The 14,458-nt window shown below is 33.5% G+C and overlaps 2 protein-coding genes across 5 annotated transcripts in view; one reads left to right on the forward strand and one right to left on the reverse strand.

Annotated features, from left to right (window-relative positions):
- RALGPS2 (Ral GEF with PH domain and SH3 binding motif 2) overlaps nt 1–14,458 on the forward strand; it is a 205,066-nt gene that overhangs the window by 137,985 nt on the left and 52,623 nt on the right. The window lies entirely within an intron of this gene.
- The window catches only part of ANGPTL1 (angiopoietin like 1), a 29,292-nt gene that overhangs the window by 9,066 nt on the left and 5,768 nt on the right, over nt 1–14,458 (reverse strand). The window contains exon 2 of the mRNA XM_003767462.4: nt 11,638–12,497. Coding sequence (XP_003767510.1) covers nt 11,638–12,460 — 823 coding nt within the window. The 5' untranslated portion in view covers nt 12,461–12,497. The remainder of the gene's footprint in view (nt 1–11,637; nt 12,498–14,458) is intronic.

Genomic DNA, 14,458 nt, shown 5'->3' on the forward strand with positions numbered 1-14,458 from the left:
GTGCATTTCCACCTTCACAACATTTCTAGTATATAATTATGTCTTTGATCTACATTTGCCACCCTGGTGCTGAGCTTCATCATCTCACACACTGAGATACTAACAGTAACTTTGTTAGTCTTTTTGCCTCTACTCCGTCCTCATTCCTCCTCTCCCCCTAATTCAGCTGCCTTCAGAATCTTCTCCCTCCCTCCCTTTCTCTCTCTTTCTCTCTGTCTCTCACGATCTCTCTCCTTCCCTCTCTCTCTCTCTCTCTCATGTTCTCTCTCCTTCCCTCTCTCTCCCCTCCCCCATTTCTGTGTTTCCCCACTTCTTCTCTTTCCATAACTCCACTGGCTGTCTTTTGTCTCCAGAATCAAATCTAAAATGCTCCCTTTTGGTATTTAGTCTTCTTTAATCTTACAGTTTTCTCATTCTTTCCAATCAGTGGCTTTGCTCCCCTTGTCATTCATGAGAAAGACTTTGTTTTTCTACTTTCAACTACCTGAATCTGCTAGAATCCCTTCTATTGGAAGCCATTCCTGGTCTCCTATAACCTCCACATACTTGGGAAATTAACTTTCATTTGCTCTATATGCATTTTATATATACATACTTGTTTGTATGCTTATTTCTTCATTAAAATCTAAGCCCCTTGAGGGCAGGGAATCATGTTTTTCCTTTTTTGTGTGTGTGTGTATCTCTGACACAGTACATAATAAGGGTTTAATGAATGCAGTTAGCCAACTGACTTTCTGGGCCATTTATCTTATTGTTGTGATAGATTTGCATGAATAAAATTACAGTGATATTGTGAGAGACAAACTAGGATTAAATTTCCACAGAACAGTTAAAATTCAATTCCTCAGAAATCCATGAGCAGACAATGAGAAATACTGAAAAACAGAGTTCCCACAGAATGTTGTAAATCTCAAGTTAATATCAAATAACAAGTATCCCTGATCAATGAGCTTTCAGAAGAAGAGGCTCACTTGGCATCAAACTTTTAATAAATAAATATGTCTAGGCTAGAAACTAGTTTAAATTGACCAGGTTCAAGGACTAGGTAAAGGCTTTTCTTATTGCCCTTGCTTTTAATCTCAAACATAAACTGACACTCCCCAAATAAAATTAGAACTTCATTAACAGAACATGGGATGTATGTTAAGGGAGGAGGAGGAACATGTTTAGAAATAGCATGTAAGAAAATAACCCTAAGGGGGGATGATGAATCCGTTCTTTAAGGGGAGATAACTGCGAAGAACTAACAGCTTGAAGCTTATCTTGTACCTAGGGCTCCTTTCCATCAGAGAGGTGGAACTTGTTTCTGGCCAGAAACATCCAATTCCTCTGGACTTTCTCAAAAAATTTCTTTGTTACCTGACTTTCGGAGTCAGCTTATTTTTTAACAGTATCACTTCTGATGTTGATTTCCTGTTTTCAATCAATAATTGCTGGTTTTAATAGTTCAAGTTTGAATTATATTGTTTGTACACTGTATTTCTATTATTCTTATTACTTTTTTTCTAATTCTGAGTGATTTGACTGTAAACACAGATATTTCAGGGATAAACTTCCTTAGCAGGTACAAGGATTTTTTGGTCAATTTTTTGAAATATTATTTCATCTTCATTGTATCTAGTACCCTACCACTTATTTTCTTAAAGAAAAGATTTTCATGATATGAAAATGAGGTTTCTGTGTAATCCGTAAGTCTATGAGTACTTTGATTGCTTTTTTCTTATAATATACTTACTCATATTTCTCAATATTCTTATATTTTCCTAGAACTTTACATTGAAATTACCAAGTATCAGAATATATGTTGATTTAATTTGGAAGGTCATATCAAGTTTGTCAAAGGATTTTTCTAAATCTTCATCCTAAGTGTTATCATCCTAATCAGTATTGATAAAATAAGCTGCAGTTATTTTCATAGTGCTCTTTTTCTAAATCATTACTGAAGTAAAAACTGACCAAATTTCCAATGAAATAATTTTTCTTAATGCCTTTGCCTGCATGCTAAAACTTAACTCTATCGAGTTTCTTTGCTTCTCTAAGGATTACCTGTCACCCATCCTTTCATTTAGCTGCAACTTCCTTCTTTCTTCTGGTTTCTTTTATAGAAAGAATACCAAGATTGATATGATTCAGCTCCTCCTGCAGTATGTCCACACAGAATCACAGAATTTTAGAGTTGGAAGGGACCTCAGCGTCCATCTAGTCCACAGGTTGGTCATTGGACAGGTAGTTCACATTTAGAATAACAGCAGAGTTTTTAGTTTAAAAGTTGTGTGATTTCTTAGTATTCTCTGTTCCCTTTCCATCTACTCTGCCACCATCACTGTAGAAGAAGAGGAGGTCTCACAGTACTGAGCACCATTTTGTATTTTTTCTTTGTTTCATGGGTTGCTGTAGCACAAAAATTCCTCACCAAGTGCCCAGACTATTGCTAATATTCCTCTCCCTGTATATCTGAACTGATTCTTAGAAAACACCTTCAGTCCATTGTGAAGACTATACTTGAAATCTATCCAGAATTTTAGAACCTGCCAGAGCTTAAACTTGGCTTTCAGCAGAATTTGAGAACCAAGAGTCGTCTCCACTTTACAATGAGGTACCAGAGTAAGACTATGGAAAGGAGTGTACGTTAATTTGTTTATTGAGCATAGATTAAATCATTAAGTAATGTAAAATAAGTAAGTCATTAGTTTGGAGGAACAATAGAGGTGTTCCATCAAAATTGCTTTCATGTAGAATTTCTGTAAAATGTTTATTTCTGACGTTGGAGCCATATGGAATTACCTTAAGGTTAATTAATTTAAATAAATTATTAATAATAATATTAATGTATATCAATTAATTCTGAAGTCACAGTTGGATTATGCTTAAATATAATTCTTTTCATATGATTTTTGACCTTGTCTTTTTTAAAAGTATTTTTAATGGTTTTGTTTTGTTTCAGTATCCATTATCCTCTATACATGAGTATTCTACAATTTTGTTAAATATCTAATGTTCTGAACCACATAGTTCCTTTGTTCTCCATAGAGAGATACTCATTTTGTGGTAGGCTTGTAGAGACTGAATCTGAGTCACTTAAAATTTTCTTTTTAGACTCCAGTGGTTCTGAATTTGAATTTTTGCATGAAGTTTATTTGCAACTTTCATATCTATTAGATTGACTTGGCTTGAACAAACTACAGAACTTTTATTTTGAAATCCTAATCTAAAACATAGAATTAAAATTGGGATTGAATATACCTTTAAAAAAAACCCAGAATATAAGAAATGTTCACATGTTCTTTTATCATGTTTTCAACCTATCTTTATGGAAGTTTCTTTTTGTTACCATATTTTGGCTTTCATATTTGAGAATTTTTCATTCATATCTAGTGTCCTGTCATTAATTTTCTGTGTAACTTTGGAAATTCCTTTCATTTAGTTTCTGCATTTATGTAGAAGGATGAGACAGGAATAGGTAAAGAGATTACTCAGTCAGAAATGTATAAGTTTTAACATTGTCATGGTTGAGAAATTAGACTTGTTGCCTTGATAATGTTGTTTCTATTTTATAAACAGTCAACCTAAAACTCTGCAGTTACCTGTACTATTTCCATCATAATAGAAGTTGTAGCTCAGTCACATGACATTGAAATTGAATCCAGGTCTTCTGATACCAGCTCATTACACATGAAGCCTAATTAAATGTTCTAGTTTCTTGTTTGCTGTTGACATCCACTTGTGTTTCAACAAGGCAAATTGAAAATGTTCAGTTTCCTGTTTGTGGTTATTCTTTTGTTACCAATTCATTCAATTTCAATAGAATTTATATGCTTAGATGGGGGGAAAAAACACTTTATTTTTTTTTGGTGGCTGAGGCAATTGGAGTTAAATGACTTGCCCAGGATCACACAGCAAGGAAGTGTTAAGTGTCTGAGACTGGATTTGAACTCAGGTCCTCCTGACTCAAGGCTGGTGCTCTATCCACTGCACCACCCAGCTGCATATTTAAAGACATAGGATCTAATTCTGGCTCTCTCCTGATCTTTGTGAGCATTTCTTTTCACTGCTATTCCTTATCTGTAACCTATCACTATTAAGTACTTAATATGTACTCTATTAGGTGCTAGGGATACAAAGTCAAAACAGAATAGTCCCTGTCTTCAAGAAGCACACATTCTTTGAGAAGAAATAATATATGCATCTAAATAAGCACAAAATATAAAATATATTTGTAAAAGAAGTCAACTCAAAAATCTTATAATTTTCTAGAAACTCAAATACATTCCGAATGAGGTAACACTGAACAATTATAAAGAGAAAAAAAAAAGTATAAATGTAGTGCTTTTTTTTTTTTTTTTTTGACATCATCCTCAATTTTTTTTCTGCCATTAAACTTAATCTTCTTTGAATCAAAGAACTGTAATTTTGCAGATCAGAATTGCTGAGCTTCTCAGCTCATCTCTAATCATCCTTAAGAGAGGATTGGGATTCTGTTTGACTTTTCCCCTAAGAGTCCAGTGCATCTGTCTCTGACTTATGTGACACCAGCAATCCTGGACAATTCTTCAATGACTTTTTCTCCATATCTTATTACATGGTTTATAATTTTTTTATTGAATTTATTATATGAAATTGCATAGTTTTAGCTCTTTTGAACTCTTTATTCTAGTATAGGGTCAAACCCCTAGAGAATAATCTAGTCCGTAGCTAAACTGTCTATTTCTGTTCCTGGCAAGGCAGTAACCAAATTAACCAGTGTTCATATAATTTTAGTGATATCTCAGATTTCTGATTAAATTAAAATCTTGGCTATGGTTAGTGGTTAGTATTTTTAATGAAACTGTTTCCTAATTTTTTTGTTTTTAATTTGTATTTCTATTTTTTGGTCTCTGGCATATTCTTATTGAAAATTTAGTTTGCATCCCATCCTGAACAAAACTTTTAACACTATCTATTACAAGGAAAGTACAAGATTTCCTCCTATTCTAAAGCTGTTCATTTGTTGTTCAGTTATTTGAGTCGTGTCCAACTGCTGTAATCAATCCCATTTAGAGTTTTCTTGTCAGAAATACTAGAGTGGTTTGCCATTTCCTTCTCCAGCTCAGTTGATAAGTGAGGAATTGAGGCAAACAGGGTTAAAGTGACTTGCTTAGGATCACACAGCTGCTAATTATCTGAGAACAGATTTGAAATCATTGAAATCATTGAAAATGAGTCTTTCTGTGCTACCTGGCTGCCCAAGCTGTCATTTAGCTTTTCACCTCTTAACTCATTTCTTTGGTCGTTTTTTGCTATCCTTTTCTTCTCTGTATTTATTTATCACCTGAAATAGCTAAGGAAATAAATTTAGCCTATTTAAGGTACAGTAATTTCAAGTATAGCTTACTTCAGTTTTGATAATTAAAATTGCAGTGTTTGGCACATTTTGAATCCTACATTAAGCTCTAGGACAGATAAAGTTATTTTTCGTAGCCAACAAACCCATTGGTAGTAAATCCTGCTCATTAGTAACAATAATTTTAATGAGAATATTTCCAACAGCATGAATGTTAAATATTTCTTTTGGATGCTATATGTCATACTAATGTTTAGTCCATACCAGTTAATTGTTTCTAAAGAATTTATTCATTAGAAACATTGTAGCCTAGTTTACTATAGGACATTATTGAATTGTTCATAGCTCAGTTTTAGTACCCTTCAATTCTTTTGCCATTAGTCTTTTGTTTTACCAATATATTTTATATGCTAAATATGTAGGGAAAGAATTATAGAAAGAAATAATAATTACTCAGTAAAATTTCCTTCAAGACAGACCCTACATTACCTGTCCATCAGAAAATCTATAACTGAAATGATATTCCTCCTAACCTTCACCTCTGGGAATCTCTTTTTTCCCTTCAAGGGTTAACTCAGGTGCTGTCTCCTTAAAAATGCCCATCATGATTCACACACATAGACTTACATGCGCACATCCCATTTCGAAGTATGCAATAAGTGATACACACACACCACACCACAATCATATTTTAGCTCCCAGGAGGTATAAAAGCCTTTTGGTGGACAGGGTTGTTATATATATAAATGAGCTTCATCTGGGGTGTGTGATTAAAAAATTTTTTTGATAATTACTTAAATACTTAACTTTTAAAAATATAATTGTGTGTATACACACACATATACTTTACACATTTTTTTAAAAACACATTTACAACAACAAATAGTGTAGAAAGCACTGGGCTGGTTTGGAGAGAAAAGAGCTCAATAAAGACTATCTTAATAATAGAATACAAGTATGATAATTCCTTAGCACATTATAACTTAGATATAAGTACTTCAAATACTTGTATTCAAGATTACACTCAGTATATTGAGTACTTCAAAAATAATTCAATTAAAAACTGGTCCTCACTTGACTGTGCTATGAGATGGGGATTTAAAAAAAAAAAAAGGAAAGCAGCTCCACCCTCAGGGAGTTTACAGTCTATCAGAGTATATAATGAGCCTGTATAATAAGTATCTATAAAATATAGACATGGGTAGTTGGAGAAGGTGTTAGTGGTTAGGGGGAAGCAGAAATCAGGAAAGGCTTTGTGGAGAAGGTGGTGCTTAAGGTGAGTTTTGAAATGTGATTTTATGAAGTGGAAGAGGAGAAAAAGTGTGTACGGGTAACAGGAAATAAAAAGACAGAACCTGGGGATGGAGTATTTATAATATATAAAGAATCACAATATGTCCAGCCTGGTTAAAATTCGGAATACTATAAGATGTATAACTTAAAAAAAAAAGAAGAATTTGTATCTGATCCTAATAGCAATAGGGAGCTAAATATTTATTGAGTAAGAGAGTGACAAATTCACAATTGCACTTTTGGAAAATCACTTGAACAACTTGGACAGGATAGTTGGGTTGAGAAAGAGAAGAGACTTAAGAAAAGGAAACAACTTTTTGATCTAGGAAGAGCAGTTCTCTAGGAAGAGAACTAGGGATTATTTGGAGTTTGACCATTCACCTGTCATGTTTTGGACAATTTATAAATATTTATTTGTTATTTTGCTGGAGTTGATGTCCAATAGTGCCCAGTACAAAAAGAGGATAAGGACTACAAATGTTAGTGGCTCAAGATGCCATCCTTGACCTTGCAGCTTTTTAGGACTGAAAAAACCCAACTTTACTTATAGGATAGAGGGAAGAAGAGACATCCTCTTGAGGAAAACACTTTTTTCTGTGATTATTTGACTTAACAAAGTTCCTTAATAAAGGCTAGTTGATTGAGTAGCACAGATTCCTGAGCATTAGCAATTTCATTCAACAACTGGGATTATGAAGTTTTTTGTTTTATTTTACAAATAAACTACTGGAATTCCAAAAAGTCCTGAAATATATTTTGTAGATAGAACATGGAAATAAGATTTTGTTAGTTTTCAGAGTCACTATTTGGCAAAGTGCAAATATTTAAAGCAATTAACAATTCAGTGATTTAGTTTCAAATCAGATATGGCTCTTTTTACTTGTCTACACAGACAATGTAACAAGATTTAAATAATCAATAAAGCTCAATGCTTTCTGAATTGTACAAAACAAAAATAAATAAATAACTTCAGAGAGAGAAGATACGGCTATTCAAAAAAAGGAATATTACTTTTCCCCACTGATTAGTTTTTGTCCTTCATACTTGAAGAAAGGACCAAAATGACATCATATGTTAAGAGTCAAATTACAGCGTGTCCAACTGTGACTGATCAGACCAACATGAGCTTGCTCAGACACAAATAATCTATGTGAACATTTGGGGTGGCTTCTCTGATTTTGTACATCTCATGTTTTTTGGGGGCTAATTCAATTCTGCTTTGCTCATAGAGCCTATTCCATGGGAGAGCCTGTCTCCCATGTCAGGGAAGACTAGTACCTCTGGTATGAAGGCTGCTGAGCTTTTTAACGGGCCACTTTCCACCTTTGGTGTGCACCTGATCCACCTAGCTCTCACCTGTGCCTCCAAGAAGCTGTAGCATGCACAGCGGCCATACCCCGGTAAACTGTTTCTGCAGACAGGATAAACATTCCCTCATTATTCAAATAGGGGAAGCAATTTAAGAAACTTTTAACTAAATGCAGAGATACTGAAGCCAAGATTTATTTCTCTGTCAAACTTTACTCAAATATTTGAATACAAGATGATTGTTCAGATTCAATGAGGGGGGATCGATAGAAGATTTCATAGTTTTCCCAGAAATGGGAATAAATAATAGGATTTAGATTTCAGGCTGAAAAGGAACTTAAGAATTAGTTTTAAAGATTAGGAAGCTGCCTTTATTTTTAATGTAAAGTGGTGGTTTTGTTTGTTTTTGTTTTGTTTTGTTTTTTAATATCCAACTAAATAAAGTAAAGATGTAGCTCAAGAAGCAAACAAAATTACATCGAACTGCCAGGTTTGGGATCCTCCGCTAATTAAATATATTTTGGATCATAAGCAAAACATTTATCTCTCTGGACCTCAGTTTCTTCATCTGTAAAATGAAGGATTTTAACTATTATAATCTCCCTTCTTTGATGACTCTATAAATCTTAACTAAAATTTCACATTTACTTCACTTGAGAAACAACTTTTCCTTCTAAATGTAGAATTTATATTTTGTGAAAGTTTCCTCCTTTTAAGAACATGAAATCATCAAGTTAACTACATAACATATATTAAAGTTTTCACAGAAAGCAAACAACAACAAAAAAAACCCCACAACTTGAAACTTGGCCTAACCTATGTAATATTTGTAAAAGAAAAAGAGTTTAGTATTTTTGAAAATATTAAAAAGGAACTCCTCAGTTACTCTTTTGATAGAAAAACACATACAATATGTTTTTTGATAATTGTGAATTTGACAAATTAAACAAGTGACACTAATTTGAGAAACATTTTTCTTTTTTAAAAATGATTACATGAATAGTGGGAAGCAAAATATAGTTTGCTAATAAGATTAGAGCACTATCTGAAATATTGAACATCCTCATTATTGATCAACTATGGAATCTATTTTTTTGTATTTTAAAAATTAGCATTCTACCTGGATTGTATGATTCCTCAATAATATACTATCTGATTCACAGTTGTTATTAGTATCTAATTACAGTGGTATTAAATTATATTCATAATAAGTTAAAAAGAAACTTTTCCTTGGCTTAAAAATATGAAAAGTAAACAAGGCCAAATGGCTATTTGGTATATAATGATAAAGGACAGTAAGTGCTATTTATCTTTTTAATCTAGAAAGATTGATCCTAAGCTTTCTATTATATTACTTATCTTGTTCACTTTGATAAACATGCACACACTCAGAAGGATTCATGAATAAATACAGTCTTAAAAGTTTAGCATGATAGCTCTAGAACTAAAAGAGATCTCAAAAATATGTCTGATTACTTTAATTATATTAGCTGTTTACATTTTCTTTACAACATAATAAATATCCAGGGAATTCTTATCCTGGTGTCCTTGAATTTATTTTTATTTTGATTATTATATTGCTGTATAATTAGTTTCCTTTGTTATCATATGTACTTTTACTTTCTAAAACAATTGGAAAAGGTCCATAACACAAAAAGATTAAAAAGCGCTACAGTTTAAAAGATAATATTACTATATGTTGGATATAATGGATAGTTATTGTATTGTCAGAAATCTGTACCAAATTTTCAGAAGAGGAATACTCGCCAATCATTTACTTTCCTTTTCTTTCATATTTGTCTACACTTGGTAGTTGTTGTGTTTCAACAATTTAGAGCAGTAGGCCATAATGTTATTAGAATGAGGTATTTGGAAACATAATTTGCTTTTTTTAAAAAAACTAAGTTATTTTTTAATTTTAATTAAATTTATTTATTTTATGACTAAATTATTAGTCATAAGGCATTCAGACTCTTCTACCAGTGCTTCCTGAAAGTGGTCATTTATCTTTAGCAAATTATTGTAAAGATCTAATGAAATGAGGTACACCTAACTTTAAAGCACTATTAATAATTTCACTTAAATTAAGGAGACCTCCAAATCGAGTTATTATTGAAGTAACAGGAATGAATAAAATATATCTCAGAGAGAGAAAGAAAGAGTTTAAAAAGAAGAGCAAAGGACCTGCTGCCATTCACTGAACTCTGTTCATTCCAGAGCGCTGGATTTGATCGATCAATAATCCTCCTATGTGCTAGTCATAATGCAAAAATAATAAAAATAATCTCTATTCTCAGGAGTTTTTATGTCAATAAAAAGGTTTATAGTAACCTTTAAGAAGGTTAACCTTGAAAAGGGGGTAGAACACCCTAAGAACCATCGAGCTGGTTTAGACACAAACTCAGAGGTGAACTGGGAAGTTAAGAAGGCTTGTAGTTGGACACTCTAATCTTAGTAAATGACAATAAAAACCAATTATTTATATTAATATTTTAGAATTTCAAAGCATCTTGGCATGAATCTTAATCTTAACATTCTATGAAGTTGTTAAGGGTATTATTTCCATTTTATAAAAGGTGATATTTAGGTCTAAAAAATTATTTACTTCTCTATGCTCACTCCAGTTGTCAGTCAGATCTTTTAGTACCTACCTAGTCCAGTGTTCTGTCTATACTATTCTTACTGACTCTTCAGTAAAGTTGGACTCAAATACAGTCTTAGGGTAAGGACAGAAGATAATGGGGGAAATGGAGACTTAAAAAAAAATAAAGACAGTTAAAAATAATATTTTGTGGAATAATGTGTTAGGGAATCATTAAAAGACAATTTGAAAACCCAGAATGAATTGAGTATATTCAAAAGAGAGATAATATTCTAATATAGCATACTAATAAAGGAATTAATAGCACAATTATAAGCTAAAGAAACAATAACTTTTTGCAAAAAATTTTTTTCAAGCATTTTTAACCATTCAGATAGTCAATTGAAGATTTTTTGAGATTTGCTTATTCAGTATTAAGCCTTATAGCTTTATTTAAATTCAGTGGGATAGCCAAAAAAGGGTCCCATATACACCAAATACACCAAGTCAAGTGATTTTGACTCAAAGTCTGATTCTGCTTATCAGTTAACCTTTTTGTCCTTCAATTAACAGTAAGATGGGAATGAACTACTTAATGTGCAGGATTTTCAGGAAAATGTGAGCTAATCTTTTAATTTTTTAGTTAATTAGCCGGAGGGAGGGAAGAGGGGTGACTCAGGAAGAGGGAGAGGGAGAAGGACCTATGCATGTTACATACCAAGTTGAATTTGCTATTGCTAGTAAAAATAAACATGTATTCATCTGTTGTTCTTTGTCTTTGTTTTTGGATCAGCCCTGACATTTCACTGGTACTAAGTGTGCCTAGAAAGTGTCTTCTAGTAGCACTGTCTCTGCAACCTTGAGCCTTAGGGAGTTGGGGGGAGGAGGGGAACGGTGCACAGAAGGAGGTAGGAGGGAGAATGCCCTGCAAAGTTCTGTAACGTGAATTCAGATTTTCCTTGCTCTGATGACAGCTTTCTACATCACACTCATTGCAGAATATGTTCAGTAATAAAAACATGGAATCATAATGAGGATTAAGATATTTTTCTAAAGCCTTTGTGATATACATCCTTGTACTGTAAACCATAAAGCCCTTACCCTGTATATGGCTAATGGTGATTGGGAAACTCACCTTCATTGATGAATGTTACTGGAGGTATCTTGAAAGGACTTTTGGTGGGAGAAGTTGCAGGATCAGGTGGTGGCCTTAGATCTCTAGGATAACTTGGGTCTCTCTGTATCTCATTACCTCCCAACAAACCAGGAGTGTACTGTTGGCTGTTTGGAATATGCTGTGGCACCACCTGAACAAGAGGAGGAGATACATGGGTGTCCTGTCTGGAAAATATCCGCAGACACTGCTCCTCCAACAAAGCGATCATCACCGATTGGTTATTTACAAGATCAGTCAGAGAAGCATATTTCACCTCTAGCTCCCTGTACCTTGTTGCCATCTTCAACATTTCTGTTGTGATATTGAGGATTTTGTTTTCCAGTTGGGAAAGCTCAAGTGAATTATCCCTCTTACGAATAATCTCGTGCAAGAGTTGCATATAAAGTTGAGTGACCCGGGAGTTCATGTTACGGCTTTCTTTTCTCAGCAGCTTTACCTCATTCACAATATTGCCATCTACATCTACCACCAATTGCAAGATATCTATCTCCCGTTTCTGCTTGGAGAGTACATCCTTCAGGTTCTCTATGTCCATCCTTGTGATCATGTCTTTTATGTTGCCTGCATCTTGCCCTTTGGTGTTGACACAAATTGGCCCTGTTATTTTTTGTTCAGGTACCAGGAATGTATAACCACATTTTTTTCCTTCCTCTCTACCATCTGCCGCACGAGGGTACCTCCGTTGGGTTATTTTTTTGGTTCTGGACTGTCCTCCTCTGCATTGTCCAACGGGCATTAATAAGAAGAATAGCACACCTAGAGTCCAGATAAAAGCCTTCATTTTGAAATGAGGTTGTGTAGTGATGTCTTTTGAAAAACTAATCAATGAGGGGGGGAAAAAAGTAAAAATAATTAATATGAATCCATTTTTGAGATTTGTAATATTAAAAAAGTATGCTAGGGAAAAATGATGATTTATTGAAAAGTATAACTACAACTCTTGTCTTCTTAGCCAAAATTACCTTGTCTTGACCTCCTAAAACAATAATAATTTGTAATTTTCTTTTTTTACAAAATAGATGTTAAGAGTAGCTCTACCAGTTTACCACCTTTGAAAAAGCTATTCTGACAAATTTGTCAACTTAACACTATTAAATGATGCCCTTTTCCCCCAAGATATGGTATAATTAAAGCATTCTCAAAATGGAAATCTTCCTAACACTAAACTGTCAACCAAATAAGTCAGTCTTTTATGGCCTTGTCATTTAGTTAACTTTTATATTAATATTTGCCTGATGCCCTACTGTTATTGTTCACCTGATGCTTTAGCCTAGTACTTGTGGTCTTTCTTTGAAAACCCATACAAACTGTTTTTATTAAGGAAACTGACAGCTAAATTAAAGAGGCTTATGACAATAGCTCCACACTCTAAGATAATATGAATTTTTGAGTATGTCTTTCCTAATGAAAGGAAGTAGAAATACAATTTAACTTGCTTTTTTTCTCTCTACTTTTATAGTAAGACATGTCATATTCCCAGAACTATCAAGATAATGATAAAGTGTTAGGAAAATACTGAGAAATTCTGCTATTCTGTTAAGCAGAATTTATGGACTTTTTTTCCTGTTCCTTTGGCAATTGAGAGATCCATTATTTGATTGGTAGAGGAACTTTGTGAGCCTAGCATATCACAAACCCACTATACCATAATAGATTCTATTTGTAAATTGCTGTGACAAAATTTTCATGCCTTCTGGTGATGGGTTATTTTCTTATCTTCTAGTATGGGCTATTCTCATGTAGTGTTGAAAACTTGAAAGCATGTTGAAGTTTTCACAAATTTCTATAACATGTAGAAACCTGAAAACAAGATAGTGGACAGTTACAACTGGCTTATTCTTTAGCAATATTACAACATCCACTAAAATCCTTCTTATATGTTTCAAGGTGACCTGCAAATGAATGGATTTTAAAAGACCACCCCAGAAGCATCTAACCAGATGCTGGGGGGGGAAGGGGGAATGTCTTGGCCATACAAGGCCTGCAAAATCATTTACTAAGGCCATCGCAGGTGATGAAGAACTGAAACCTAGATACAGCAACCTCTCACTGCTTGAGTTTTATAAGTTGATAATTTTTATGGCCTGCAAATGATGGTATAAATATCCAAATGGCCTTTAGCAAAAAAAAAAAAAAAAAAAGTTTCCCACCCCTGCTCTAGAATATCTGACTATTCTGGAAAGATTGACAATAAAAACCCATCTATATACCACATCAAGGAAAGAAAACATGATCTTAAACAATCTAAAAATCTGGGCCTTAACATCAGGTTCATTGATGGTGGCTTAAAAAAAAATTTTTTTTTGGAGCTAGGGTCATAAGAAAGTATTTTCGTGATCAGTAATGTTGTTCTACTCTAGAACCAAGGAACCCTGGAATGTCTTATTTGAAATTGTCCCATTTTCCTTTAGACTGGACTATACTAAATTTTTTCATCTGTTAACCTGAATAGATATAATTGTGAGATTTCTTTTGCTTTTGTTCCATTTGGCTAATGCTCAACTCCAAAAGACTTAATTTCTATTTTCAATTTGCATATATACATATGTACACACATGCACATATACAAATAGGCATTTATGTGTGTATATTGTGGGGAGGGGGGAAAAGGATGTTTGTTTTATTTTATTTTTTTTACCAGAAACTTGAATTGTTGGTGACTACTCCCAAGTGTACCTAGATATCAGTGCTTCTGTCATTGTATTACATGTCCACTTGTAAACCTTCCATAACAAAAACCTGCCACTGTGCTTTCTTTATCTTTATCTTCAAGGAACTG

Source organism: Sarcophilus harrisii, chromosome 4, assembly GCF_902635505.1.
Source record: "Sarcophilus harrisii chromosome 4, mSarHar1.11, whole genome shotgun sequence".
In the NCBI taxonomy this organism is placed as follows: domain Eukaryota; kingdom Metazoa; phylum Chordata; class Mammalia; order Dasyuromorphia; family Dasyuridae; genus Sarcophilus; species Sarcophilus harrisii.